The 14,715-nt window shown below is 47.0% G+C and overlaps 1 protein-coding gene across 1 annotated transcript in view; it reads right to left on the bottom strand.

Moving 5' to 3' along the window:
• SHTN1 (shootin 1) overlaps positions 1 to 14,715 on the bottom strand; it is a 797,962-nt gene that overhangs the window by 699,719 nt on the left and 83,528 nt on the right. The window contains exon 2 of the mRNA XM_069611915.1: positions 5,770 to 5,822. Coding sequence (XP_069468016.1) covers positions 5,770 to 5,822 — 53 coding nt within the window. The remainder of the gene's footprint in view (positions 1 to 5,769; positions 5,823 to 14,715) is intronic.

Below are 14,715 nucleotides of genomic sequence, written 5' to 3'. Positions count from 1 at the left end.
GCTCACAGGCATTCAGGTTATTCACTCCACTTTGAAACCCATTTCAGCACTCTACACTGCATTCACATCAGTTTCAGGCAGGGCTGTCTCACTCATTGTGTCACACTCACTGAAACCAGACACCCATAACATGGAATGTATATTGGTTGCACACTCCATTCACAGAGGTCCCACCCCCAGGATCTACCCACAACATACAGTCACTGGGAAGGCTCCAGCCAGTCTGGCCTGGAATTCCCCACAAAACTATATATGGTTCTTCTACCCAACGGCTAGTCAGGGGAAGGGACAGAGTCATGGCTTCCTAGGACTTTGGGAAAACAAGGTAACAGGCAATAGAACCCAAGAGGCCGCAGGGGCCATCTTGCCTACTATCAGGAATCCACTGATTCCTATGGCAGGGCCTGGGTATCCCAAAATGGAGGATACTCAGAGCTCCTGTTACATCAGCATGAAGCTGCCACCAGCCCATACCCAGCACTGTGGGCAACACGCAGGTGCACAAAAACACACATAAGAGATACAAGGGTGTACCGCCACGTATGGGTGCCATAAGGGTATAGCATTGGTGATTTTTCCCAAAAGGTCATAATTAAGAGCTGCGCTGCCAGAGGTCCAGGCTGCTCCTTACTGGCAGAAAACAGAGAAAGCATAACTCAGAGAAGAGGTTGGACAAGGACAAGAGGCCCTGTCCCTCCTCAAGGCATTTCCAGCATCACAAGCAACACAAGGTAAAAGTTCAAAGTGCACCACAGATCATCATGTTAAGAGTCACAGGCAGCAGGTATGCAACACAAATGTTACATTTTCCCTCAACGCCATTGCTGGTTTGTGGCTCCTCCGTTTACGAGCCATGTGTTTCCCATGGACAAGACACAGAACTTGCACATTACTAATATTAACAAAACTATGCATCTAAGATAAGTACCCAGGGTGGGGCACGCCCCTAATCAGGTTGTTTTGATCGCGGGCTGAATCTTTCGATAGAAGCATGTGTTCCAAGCAACCTGATGGCTGGTTCCCCCGCTTCGCCATCTTACCCCCAACCCTCCCTTTCCTTCACTTCCAATTTCCTTTCCCTCCCACCCCCAGATCCACTTACCTCATTACTTCAGCAGCAGCAGGGCCCACCGCCGCCGCAACTTCCAGTTCTGTGTACCTTACCTGCTGGCCGCCATGGAAATGGAAGAGGTACTCTGCATGGAGCCCTGCCTTCTGGATCCATGGTGGCCATTTTGCGTCCTGTTCATTGAAACAAAATATGCTACTCTTAGCACCCCATGTTTATGGATTGCAAACCCAGAATGCTAATTATTGCTAAATTACTGGTGTACTGTCCTGTACATGTTAGCTGTTAGCTAAGCAAGCATCACACTGTTAAAAATCAGGGGTCTGCAACCTTTGGCTTTTCAGATGTTTAGGATTACAAATCCCATCAGCCCCTGTCAGCAAAGTTAATAGTGAGAGATCATGGGAGTCGTAGTCCAAAACATATGGATAGCCACATGGTGCACATCCCCATAATACACCACTTGATTTCATTAATCCAACTGAATAACAAAAATAAATAATTCTACAACCCTCATCAAGCCGGTAAAAACAGAATCTTTCCCAGTAACTCTAGAATTACAAAATAAGGAAAGGCAGGCAATTAATGCAAGTCATGCACCATTTCCAGCCTATGGTAAAAGGGAAGCCTAGTTCCACACTAAGACGTCATGTATGGCATCCTCCAAAGCGTGGAGGTCCAAAGAAAAACAAATACCAAAGAAAAATGAAAACAGATGAAACCCTGCATCACAAGGCACACATAATCAGGGAACAAGGGGTGGTGCTAACAGAGCCGGCTTGGAAAGTGCCCAATTGCAACAAATCGGTATAATATGACAAGGGATTGACATAATGGAGGCTGGATTAGCATGACAAAAGCACCCCATCTCTCCTCAAACGCCATCAAAGAGTGTCACCCTACTATACAGTGTTCTCAGATGTGTCGCTTCTGAGCCCTAACTTTATATACAAGGTAAATGATCCACCACCTGTGTGATATTAGCATTTCAATGAGGAGTTTGACGGTCATATAGAGATACATGGGTGCAGGTGGTGTGCCTTTACAACTAAACTGTGAAGAAAAGGTGCAAGTACTCTCGACCATAGGTTAGAGGTATAGTCTAAGCCACCAAGGCGTTCCATAACCACATAGAAGCACACGGTCACTGGAATATGACATTTGCATGCGGGGTAGGGTGCACAGCCAATCAGGTGGATTTAAGAGCGGAAGGTATACAGTGTATTCTCACCCGCTCTTCCAGCGACCTGATTGGCTGAACGCCCTTCCATGGGTGCTAATGATTTATTACATTACTGCCATTTTTAACGGCGTATTACAAGTGACATGTAACACCTAAGGTCACGTATAATTAGAGTTTCCGGATTTCAGTAAATTCCGAAAAACTCTGATATGTGGCCACCGGGATTGGTTTCTGATTATTCGGGGGACTCTGAAAAACACTGATTATTTTATTTATTTAATTGTGTGGGAGAAGGATTTGAACTGGTGTCACCTGCGTTGTCTTGCATCAAAGGTAAACGCGTTGCCCCTGAGCTATCCAGCGGCTCCTCTGAATAGCATTCTTCCGGGATGGCAATTTCTGTGTGATGGCGCCTGGAGTTACACAAGTAATTAGCATGTGTAAAGTTTGCTTAACGAAATGCATGCAAAGAGCTAAACCATTTGCAAAAAATCAACACTCACTCAGAGGAATCAATGTGCCTGTCAGCCGGGAAATGTGCCTGGGACAAATCACCATAGGTTCATCTATTGTGCAAGGAAAGGTTCCAAATTCAAACAAATGCCGAACAGGAAAGGAAGTGCAGCTGCTGTCATCTGCGGCATCCCGCCTCCCCCACCTCCCGACACAAACAATCTGCTAATAGCTGTAGTCACACCCTAACAAAGTGAGGAGCGCTCAGGATCCACCCGTACTGGAGATATGATTGTGCCCTGGTGAATTGGCAAAGATGCTAGTTTACTTTGCTTGTAAAACAGCTAAGTGGAGAAAATATTGGCTAAAGATAAGGAAGGAGTGAGGCGCAGAGTGGTACAAGGCGGACAGCTAAAGCTTATCTTTACAGAAAAGATTGACCAGATTCGAGCTAATATAGAATTGGAAACATTATCTGAATCCAATGACTATCTGAAACCTAACCAGAGGTTCAGAGTGAATTCAAACCTGTGGAACTGGACCTGATTAGTAACCTCATGTCCAAATTAAAACCTACTAATCATAACTATGATTTTATTCCTGCTTACTTAGCCAGGAGACAAGTGGAAATTCTAAGTGTACCTGTGCTGACCCTTGTAAATGCCTCATTAACACAGGGCTGTATCCCAAGGGAACTAAAGAAATCATGTATTAAAGAAAAATACATTAGATCCCAAGGTGCACTCAAACTATCGTCCAATTACAGGCTTACCATGGTTAGCTAAAATTTTGGAAAAGATTGTTACAATTCAACTGCAGGACTTCCTGGAGGACGAGGGTATCCTGGACCTCTACCAATCTGGCTTTAGGCCAGGTCATGGGCCCAAGACGGCACTATTAACAGTCTGGGATTGCACTCTAAAGGCAGCCGATGAGGGTGACCTTAGTATGTTGGTCATGCTAGACCTCTCGGCTGCCTTTGATACAGTTGATTTTGAACTACTCATCTCAAGACTCTCTGCCACGGCCCAAGTCTCCGAAGCCGCATTGAAATGGTTTACTTCCTTTTTATATGATTGATTCCAACAGGTTAAGCTGGGATCTTTTATCTCGGACATGTTAAAAGTCAAATATGGAGTCCCTCAAGGCTCTTGATTATCGCCACTGCTTTTTAATATCTATATTCGCCCTGTGTTGGACATCTTCACCCATTTTGGTCTCTTTTATCATTCGTATGCTGACGATACGCAGATTTATGTGCGGCTGAATAAACCTTTGGCATCCGTGCAGAAAGTATTTGCATGTGCTAGTAAAATCAAGAGCTGGATGGCTGCAAACAAGCTCCAGTTAAATCCAAAGAAAACAGAGATTATCCCGTTTGGCCCCAAGAAGAAACTGGCTACAACCTTACCACCTATGCCTTGCCCTGAGCTCTTTGAGGCTTCTACATCTTTTGCCTCAAAAGTTAAAAATGCAGGTTGCACTTGGCAGGGAGATCTAAGTTGTAATCTGCAGGTTAACGAAACAGTGAAATCGGTATATTACCAACTTTGACTCTTAAAGCCTCTACTGCCACTGATTCTACATAAAGATCGCTCGTTGCTGTTTGGGGCCTTGGTTGATTCAAGGCTCGACTACTGTAACGCCTTGCTTATAGGAGTCCCAAAAAAGCATATTCAGACCCTACAGGTTGCACAGAACTCAGCTCTTAGGCTGATTTCTTTCATTGTCACGTCGCTCGCATATCACGCAACCTCAGAGATATTCCACTGGCTGCCTGTGCAACCGAGGACTTTGTTTAAGACTTTCTATTTGGTCTTCAGGTGCATTGAGGGGAAGGCCCAGAGATATTTAGTTTCAGAAATGTTGAACTACCAACCTGAATGTTGTTTGCGATCCTCCAATCAACAGTTCCTGGTGGTTCCCCACTCAAATTCGGTCACATTGGGCGACGGATGCTTTTCTTATGCAGGACCAAGAGCTTGGAATGCCCTACCATCTGAACTGCGTAACATAAAGACTCTGCTTGAATATAGGAAAAAAGGAAAAACCCACCTCTTCATCTAATAAGCCTTTACTGATAGCTGACCTCCATCTTGTCTCTCTTTTATGCTTTTTCTTCCATCTGCGCCCAGATGCAATATTATTTTGCCTGGTCCCTCTTGGGGGTATGCGCCATACAAATTTTACAAATAAATACATACATACATACATACATACATACATACAGATACCTGGAGAAGGGAGGCATTCTCCAGAAACCCAATAGCGAAGAAGAAACTATGGGCAATAGGGAATGTTAATGTCTGAACTCGAATTTTACCTTTTGAGTTGAACTGAGAACTTTACTGCTTGTTGACATACAACCAGGAAAGTGGGGAAGGGAGTAATTCCCTCAATTAATGATCCCAACTAAAAACTGGAACTGTGGTCCACTGTCCAGGAAAAGGGAGCCATTCGTCTGGACCAAGAAAATGCACAACCTCTTTAGTTTAGTTATAAGTGTAAGGGACAGAAGTAGGCTTTTTGACACAGGACGATGGTCTATTGATTGATATGGACATCCTGACCAAAATCTCAGTATTTTTGTTGAGGTAGGGAAACACCTCTTAAGAATCAGGCAAAGTTAGGATTTCTCTTTATTTTGATCTATCTTAAATAAAGGTTTATAGCAAACCCTATGTCACCATGTGTCATTCTCCTCCTTGTGCACACTTACAGATGCCTGGTACTCCTTTAGTATAGAACAACTTCCATCTAAGCGGGCAGAAATAACAGGCTTCCAACAGGCCACGACTTCTAGGGTGTGCCAACCCTCTCAACACAGTTAAGCTTTCAGGTTCTGCACGGCCAGTTTAATCAAATGAGTTTCAGTGAAATTGATCATTTGTATAGTACGTGTCCATTCTGATAAACAGTCTGGATGTCACCATTAGGCGGGCCGAAGAGCTAAGCCTATAATTCATGGGCACTCCAACAAAGAAAGCAAAAGGTGAATTCAGGGGAAAGGCATGCTCTGCCAGTACCTCACAAAGTCACATGGAGAACATGTCCCAGCTCTTACCTCATCTTTCGTCTTTAGGTTTTCGGCTCTCAGCTCTTCGTATTTGTCGATTGCTGCAAGACAAGGAGAGGACAGAGAACCTGGTCAGATTGTGTGGAAACGCGCGGTTAGATTGAAGTCCTCCTTCAAACAAAATCACGGTTACATAAGCACTACAAAATGGGCAAAGGTGGACAGCAATTTATATTTTCAAAGGTTATTCTCCTTACCTTACGGAGACGAATAGTTACACTATTTAAGGTACTTGGGATTGACTTGGAAATTGTACTATTTCCAATGCATTAGTAACAACTGAGATGCTTTCTTCTAAGGCCATCACACAATCCCGTACTGCAATTTGTGCATAATGTATGTATTTTTCAGAAAATTGCATTCACGCAAACATCTTTGAATTTACCATCTAAAGGTTCTTATCTCTGGATCCACGTTGGATGGATCAACATGGACCCGTGCTATCAGAAACGGCAGCTCTCTTCATTCACCGGCTTCGCCTCGGGCTCAACCCGTTTGTTTTATCCTTGCCCTCTTTCCCCTACTGCTACACTTTCATCCCTCTTCCTGCGCAGAGGATGTTCTGGATCTTCCTAAAAACAATATGCCAACTTCCAAAACAAGCCCTGGCTCTCTGAAAACACTGCGGTGAGTTGGCGTAGTATAAAACCTGGGAACGTAACATAACGGTATGTAGGAGGTTGCAAGTACACCGAGTTACCCTCCATGTGATCCAGGTTCACCCTGCCGACATCGCTTAGCATAAACAGGCAGCGGCAGCTCAGCGAGGCACAAGAAGGCCCCCTTCTCCACATCAGCATATATCCCCCAAATGATTTCATACTTTTGTCAAGAGTTACTGGGGCAAGAGTATCAGGGCATCGCTCTCTGCTAGGAACCCGTCAAGGGATGCCCACCCTGACTAGAGATTGTCCATCACGTCACCCTATCCAACCCCATCGAACCCCATCCAACCCCAACCAACCCCATCCAACCCCATCCAACCCCATCCAACCCCATCCAAGCTGCAGATAAAAAGCATGGTAGAGATGGGAAAAAAGGGATGGGACGGAAGGATCTGGGTGGTTATGGAGCCAATGAACATCAGTGAAGGGACCATCCCCATCTGGAATGCGATACAGCACCAGCCTGGCTCCTTAGAGCAGCCGGCGCTTAACACAGGAACCTTTACTGTGGCCGGAGCATCTCCACCATGAGATGCTGTCATGAAGGTGTGTTGCTGCCGAGACCGGATCTTAGGAACCAGGATGGGGTGGAGATGGGGTGGAGGTGGGGCAGCACTAGACAGATGTTCGTTGCATATAGTTACAATTTAGACAAACTGAAAAAGTGTTTCAACCAGAATTACAATATTTCTCCACTGCCTTTGGAGCCTAGGTACCTAGGTTATGAAGACAGTACTTAAGTCACTTGCCCGTATTTCCTCTTTAAGCCCTGCACTGCCGTACCCTTTCTAGTTGCTTCCAGCGTCCTCCAATTCCTCCTGGACATTAGTTTGGGTTCCCTGTAGCGACCTGCGCTCCCTCTCCTCCTAACTTCTCACCTCATTTGGACTCAAGAGTTCAATTGTCTCCAACATCATTTTAAGAAGACGCAATGCAGGGTTTGGCATGAAGGCGGCCTTCTTAGAGGATGGTCCACGCAGGACTCAAAATGTGCCCCCGCCACTTGGCATTGGTGAGTGATAAATGGCTCTTGCAGAGTGAGAAATGATGTGCCAAGCCCAAGTGGAGAGCTGCAAGTGCGAGTGACTTTTTAAGGTCTTTCTAGGAGCATGCAACTTGAATGTTCTTACCCATACACGCTGCTCTTAGATCCCGCTAGGAATGGAGGTGAGGGGGGCTCCATGACAGTGGGGTCAAATGCACCGGCTTGCTTTGTGTGTGTGAGTATATAGTTAAGTTATGTTATTTGAAGTACCCTAAAAATGCAGAGAATATACCAAACACTGTCATCACTAAAAACAAGTATCTATATATGGGTTACAAAAACCACTTCAAGTGCAGTAATTGAAATCAACGTTATAGCCATACACAGGAGTCGAAATTAAGATTGCAAAAGCAGGAGCTACACGCAGCTACTGGGTATTGTAAGGAACTCATGGTGGCAACACTAAAGACAGAGACTAATGATCACAGTTGAAGGGTGGTTATTGAACTATAAATGCAGGATGGAAAACACCTGACCTAAACCTAAATCTAAGATGGGAGCAAGCGTCGACCATCAAATGAAAAATAAGACAGTCCTTGTAGCCTCGTGACAAAATCAAAAGGCCTACACTAAAAGAAAACTATTGCCAATTCCTTACACCTAATTACAGAAAGAAATGGGGGTAGGGTTTTCAATAAAGAAAGAAGAATTCACAAATAATAAAGTCAGGATGTGAATGCCAGGGGTCTCCCTTCCCCACGTTTCGAGCACAGGACTAAGTGGATCTCCTGAGCACAGCACATGTTCGAGCTTTCCCAGCACGAGCCGACAGGTCTGTATCAGCTATCAGGTTCTTCGATAACCAAGTCTCTTTTCCATACAAATTCTCTTGCCTTCGAGGCCTGGTATAGCCAACAAACAAACACACAGTTCTACTTCACGTATACTTTGGATGATGGCTTCACCCCGCTGTCCCCCTCTTCCTGGGGTTGACCCTTCACAAATCGTTTTCAACAAATCAACTAAACAGTTCCTTTTCCAATTAACTTTGGGCGGTAACTTTCCACCCCTGGATCTCCCTCTGTCGGGCTCGGACCCCTTTCAGACAGCACCCTACCTTTGGGTTTACTGTGGCTTTTCGTACTTTCACAAGTCTTAATGTCTTTTCAAACAATTCTTCAGGCTTTGCCCCTTTTTGTCAGCAACCCTCTGCCGGGTTCACTCTCGCCAACTTTTATAGACAGTTGCGTGGACACCCCTCTGTCAGGTTTACTTCGGTTAACACACTGTTCAAAGGGACTTCAGGACTCGCCCCTTTCCGTTAGCATCTCTCTGCCAGGTTCACTCTTGACAACCTTTACCAAACATTTCACTATGGACATCCCTCTGCTGATTTCATTCTCGTCAAAATATTCTATGGGACTTTAGACTTCGAAGAACCTGCTCCTCCTTGTCCAAAACCCAGCAGTTTGAGCTACTCAGGCCTGCGACAGGACAACTAGAAAGGTCTGCAATATGTAAAATAATATGCCACAGTGGTGCACAATATAACAGAGTATGGCCAAATGAGACACAGGTATCTCACAGTATTGCTCAATATGGCACAAAGCTGTGCAGTAGGCCACAGTGGAGCATGGTGAAACAGAGTCCAGTTTAGCATGCCACAGTGGTATCCAATATGCCAAGGGGCTGCCAATATTACCAGGGTGCATATGGGTGGCATGCCAACCACTTCTACTCCCTAAAAACAAGCACATTCTCAGAGTAGAAAGTAGGGAGTACAAATACTCCCTTCAAAAGAGGGGAAGCAGCGGAAACCTTTGGGCCTATACTAGGCTTCTACCCAGCGAAGAACGATGGTCTGGAGGGTTGCGTTTGTTTTGCTTTGTCACTCCGAGTTGGACGGGTATGCCCAGACGTGAGTCCTGTGCCTGCTGGGCTTACAGACCCATGTTACTCCTCACTGGTGACACCCAATGAGGCTGAAACATGTTTGGGGATGCTTCTGGTCTCGTGCAGAAGGGATGTGACCAAGCAGGTTGGTTTGGACTGCCCCTTTTGGGGTGGGACCAAGCCTGATTTACATATGTTCTTCCACTTTTGTAACAGCTTGGTAGGCTGAAGAACGATGGTTTGGAGGGTCGCTCAGAGCAAAGCCAGGGGTTAAGATTCATTCTAAACCTTCCAGCCATCGCCTCTTTTGTTTTGCCATGCTTCCACCCACACATCCCTAGGGTATGTCCTGCTCAGTGGTACCAAAATAGCAGTGTCACCATTGGGAAAGACAATTTCCTTTTTACTCCCTAAATGAATAATTATATTCCCAATTTAAATAAATATGGATACAAAGTACTCCCAATTCAAAATCTTACATAGAGCCTTGGCAGTGACAAAATATGCTGCAAATAATATTAGAATGCTGCTCACATTATACAAGGGCTTTTATTAATCCATAAGTGTTGCTAACTTTCACAGGGGGATATTTCATGTACTAGGGTGCTCACAAAATCATCAGGTTTCTGTCCAAATGTCAGAGCGCTGCCGCTCAGTGTGACATGCCTGTAAATAACATCAGGGGGTTTCTCAAACATTCCGCAGCGCCCCCTAAAACTATTGGCAGCACCCTTCTAGCATTAGCAGCACTTTTATTGTTTTAGTGGGCAAAAGCATCAAGGTGCATGTAATCAGGGTGATGCTAGTAGCATAAGGCTTTGTAGTGATGGCTCTGTAATTCTGTGCTAGTTTACCTTTCTTACTGTGCATCTGAAAACGGAGCCAGGCTGTGCATTACTAGAAATTGTGTACACTACTGCATAAGTGCACTCTTGACAATCACTTGCATCCTGTGTGATTCTATGACCCGATCCACCTTTTTTCCTCAATGCTAAAACTAATTAGATTATTTGCATGCATTTGGTAATCATAAGTTTAAGAGGTTTGTGTAAGTGGTGCCAGCATGTCAGTGAGGTCCTTCAGGTTGAGGGTGGTCTGGTGTCGGATGGATAGAGGCAGTATGCCGAGACGTCCCTCTGGAACAGCCTTCCTGCCACTCTAAAACTTGAGGAGAACCATCGCCGATTTCGGAAGCACCTCAAGACATTCCTCTTTGCTTCGGCCTTCGCTCCCCCTCTCCCCTGCTGACCTGTTCTCTCTTGGCACCATGCACCTGGCCACCCTCTGTCCTCCGGGTCCAGGTACCTGCTCACCCTGCCACCCTCCCGCACTGCCTACGGTCCACCCCTTGCACTGGGTTCTGTATCTGTAGCCATAAAGTCCCCCCCCCCCCTTCCTGCACTTATCGGCCCTACCCTGTCTGCTGCCTTAAACTCAGCACTTGCCACTTGCTGGTTGCACTACAACTTTTGTTGCTTCATTATTTATTTATTTATTATTATTATTTATTCTGTTCTCCTATTGCGCCACACTTTCCACTTCTCCCCCCTTCATTGCACTTTTCCCCTCCCCCTCTCCCATGCACTTGCACGTTCTCAATGTCACTGGGCCTAGTAAGATCGTTGTTTTTGTTCTCCCCTGTTCCCCTCCCTTGCCTTGTCACGCTCTGAAACACTTGTGTATGAGTGCAATATAAATAAAATATCAATTCAATTCAAGTCAGTGCAGAGGCAGTGCAGAAGATTTGCTGGCATCGGTGTGTCTACTTGTGTTGACTTTGCTAATGAAAACGTCAGTGATAGCCTTGCATTTCTCTAAGGACTGTGATATTTCTGAAAGGACTCACACATTTCTTAGACTGCCACGAAGAGTGTTTGCTCCCATTAGAGGTGCCTGCAATTGTCGAGTAGTAGGAGACTTTGCTTTCAATGATCAGGGCCTGTCGCGGTCCTCGGGTTTGCGCCAATGTTTTTTAGTGCTCCGATCGTGCATCTGCACTCCGCTACAAGCCATGGGGTAGAGGGCGTGCCATACTTTTAAAGGGGCATGTGTGTGTCAACCAACCCCCTTTTGGTTGAAGGTGTCCATAAAGGAATTTACGGTGGTGGTGACAGGGAGGCTGGTGAAGCTGATCACCAAGGATTCCACTGGGAAATTTTCGAAGGAGCTTCATGCAGACATGGTGGGTTTTCTCTGTCCTTTATGGGCTAGCAGAATATGAGACAAGGTGAAAGGGATTGCAGAGCGGTCTGCCCAGACGAGTGGGATGGAAGGATTTGCTGAGGAGTGAAGAGGGGAGAACAAAGTCAAGGACATTTCCCCTAATGTGTATTGGGGGTTTGCACACATTGCATTATGTTCAGGGATTCTGCTAGGCTAGAAAGAGTATCTATAGTGCTTTTAGTTGCCTGGATTCCGAATATGTTGAAGTCAGAGGAAGATGTTGGTAGAGTGGGTGACCGAAAAAGAGGAGAGCAGGTGTCAGGTTGTTATATGGTTTAGCGTGGTTCATGTTCCTTCCACATCCTTATGTGGAAGGCGGGGCTGTGGTAGAGGTGGGACTTGAGGGAGGGGAAGTGACGAGACGAGAGAAGGGGGAACGGCAGTTTGAAATAAAGGAGTTTGAGACCGGCAACGCTGTGTGGGCCTCCTCATTAGTATGCCTGCTGTATGAATGCTGAAACAGCGTTAAGCCACATATTGGTGAGCGCTTCTTACTGCTCAACATTGGCGACGAGAATGGAATGGACCCGACACGGCCCTCCTGAGGGTCCTTTTACCTGCTCGGTGCAACAGCAGGTGGCGCGGTCAGCCTCCACAAGCCACGTGGGCCCAGAGCAGCATGGCGATTCCGCTCCCAGGTGCAGCCAGCCAGAAGCGGTCTGCGCAACAGGCCCTCAGCCTGGGCCAAGGCAGTGAGTTCCCGAGGCAACATGGCCAGGGACCTGAAGACCCGGGAGAGCGCACATTCTAGAGCACGTCCAGACAGTCAAGGAGAATCCCACCTATCTGGGACATTGGGGGTGAGGCCCACCCACACATGCTACTAACACAGACAGACACTGCAGACAGCAGGGAGAAGCGCAGTGCGAACAACTATGTCAGAGGAGGACATTCCGGCCACTGTGCCTGCAAGACATTCAGAGACTTCTCCTCAGAGCCAGGGTGACATTACCCCGTAGCAACTACCCCAGGCATTCCACCTCAGAGATACAGGTAACCTGGGTCCCCCGTGGGTCAGATGGATAAAAGACTTCAAGATGTATGTAGGGGCAATGGGCCTCATGGATGAAGAAAGCAGAAAGAAAATTCTTACCTTAGCAGTGGGGGCCGCTGTGAGAGACATCCTCTATGAGTTTGTTGACGAGGAAAAAGCAACGTACCAGGAAATTCGAGAGGCGATTGACACCTACTTTGCCCCACACACCAACGTAGACTACGAGAGACATATCTTTTATTCGACCATGCAGGAGAAAGTGGAAACCATGGACAACTATGTCATGCGGCTGCTCATCCGCATGAAACACTGTGCCTTTCATCGGTACTCAATGACGGAGCCCTACGCTCCCAGGCCATAGTGGGGTGCGAATCCACAGATTTCAAATGGAAACTGCTCCAGAAACAGAGGACCCTCGACGAAATCCAGGCAATGGCCCACACTACCTCGGCAGTTACACAGCAAGTGGTCGGCTTAGGACAGGTGAAGATCTCATCAGACGCCAGGGACCAGGAGTAAATCAGGAAACCAACTCCAACCATACCCGACAAACCCAGCCCGTCAGCGTAACCATGCTACAGCTGCGGCCATGAATTCCCTCATGAAGGAACGTGCCCGGGAATCGGCCAGAAGTGCGCAGGCTGCAGGGCCGATGACCACTTCAGTGAGGTCTGCAAAAATGCCCCGGCGCCCGCCGTCCAGGCTGCAACCCGCAAGGAGCAGCAGACCCCATCCTGACCACAGACCTGATGACCGAAGATCAAGCTGTGAACGCAGGAGATACCGCTTTGCTGAACGTGAGAGCAACCGTCAGCAGCCCAGAAGATCGCTCCAGTCCCCGGACAGGAGATCCACCTACAGACCCCGAAGAAGCATCCGCTATGTATGTGCTCGGCATCAAGGCAGTGATTCCTCGTCATCACACAACAGCCAGAGGAGAAAAGGATATGTGTGGGTGCTTGGAAACGAGATGGCAAAGGAACACAGTCCCATTCTGACACTACAGGGTCACCACATACCAACAGAATTTCTCATTAATACGGGGGCTACAGTCAACATACTGAGCGAAGAGGTATACAGTCACCTCCCACACCCAGCAAAACTGCACCCATCGCAAGTCGAAATTTTCCCACATGGCTCGAACACTCCCCTGCTGTGCAAGGGTACCTTTACCACAGTCTGCACACATAATTCGCACACCTCCCGCATATGGCTACACGTCCTCCCTACAGAAGCCAACAGCGGATGCATTCTGAGCTTCAAAATGGCTGTCGACATGGACCTCGTCCATATCATGTACAACATGATGGCCCACAAATGTCTGGCCCCAGAACGGCACATCACTAAAGCATATCCAAACCTCTTCAAGGGTTTAGGTAAACTGCGCTACTGCAAAGTGAGATTACACATCGACCGAGAAGTCAAGCCAGTGGCCCAGCACTACAGAGGCATCCCGATCAATATTCAAAAACAGGTGGAAGAAGAACTAAGGCCAACTACTAACTACTAGACCTCCACATTACTGAGCCTGCTGTGGGACTCACCCCCTGGGTCTCCCAGGTTGTTCCAGAAATAGGCAGAGGGCTCCATCCGTCTTTGCATAGACATGCGCTGCCCCAACGTGGCCATCCAGCCGGAACATCATCAATCCCCGAGAATAACGGACATGACCCACCTCCTCAATGGGGCGACCGTATTCTCGAAGCTCGACCTCAACAAGGGCTACCATCAGCTGGAGCTAGCCCGGGAGTCCAGGTACATCACCACGTTTGTGATTCACATGGGGCTATATCTGTTACACCTTTTCGGCATTGGCAAGTCCGACATCGCTGGTCACTGTGTGGAAGTCTGCTCCTGGGTCCTCTCAATAGGGTTGTAGGTAACCATTACAACGATCTATTGGTTTCACGTTGCCGGCAGAAACACGTGATTGACCACATGACATCTCTTATGGGAAGCAGAACACCACGTTGAGGCGTCGCTTCTGTTGTATGTGATGCTCCGTAAGTTCGGAAGGATTTATTTAGGACATTCTACTTCTTTGATATGCTTGTTCACTCCTTGGTCTAAACCTCTTTTCTTCCCTCGTAGTACCGAACCCCGTCCTTTGTTTCCCACCTTGGGGCCCTCAGGTTCTCCCATTGATTCTCCCGTTACTACGGGTCGGAAGTTGT

Source organism: Ambystoma mexicanum, chromosome 8 (genome assembly GCF_040938575.1).
Source record: "Ambystoma mexicanum isolate Mex_15411 chromosome 8, UKY_AmexF1_1, whole genome shotgun sequence".
NCBI classification, from domain to species: domain Eukaryota; kingdom Metazoa; phylum Chordata; class Amphibia; order Caudata; family Ambystomatidae; genus Ambystoma; species Ambystoma mexicanum.
Note: the sequence above shows the minus strand (reverse complement) of the source record. Positions and strands in the feature narration are given on the sequence as shown.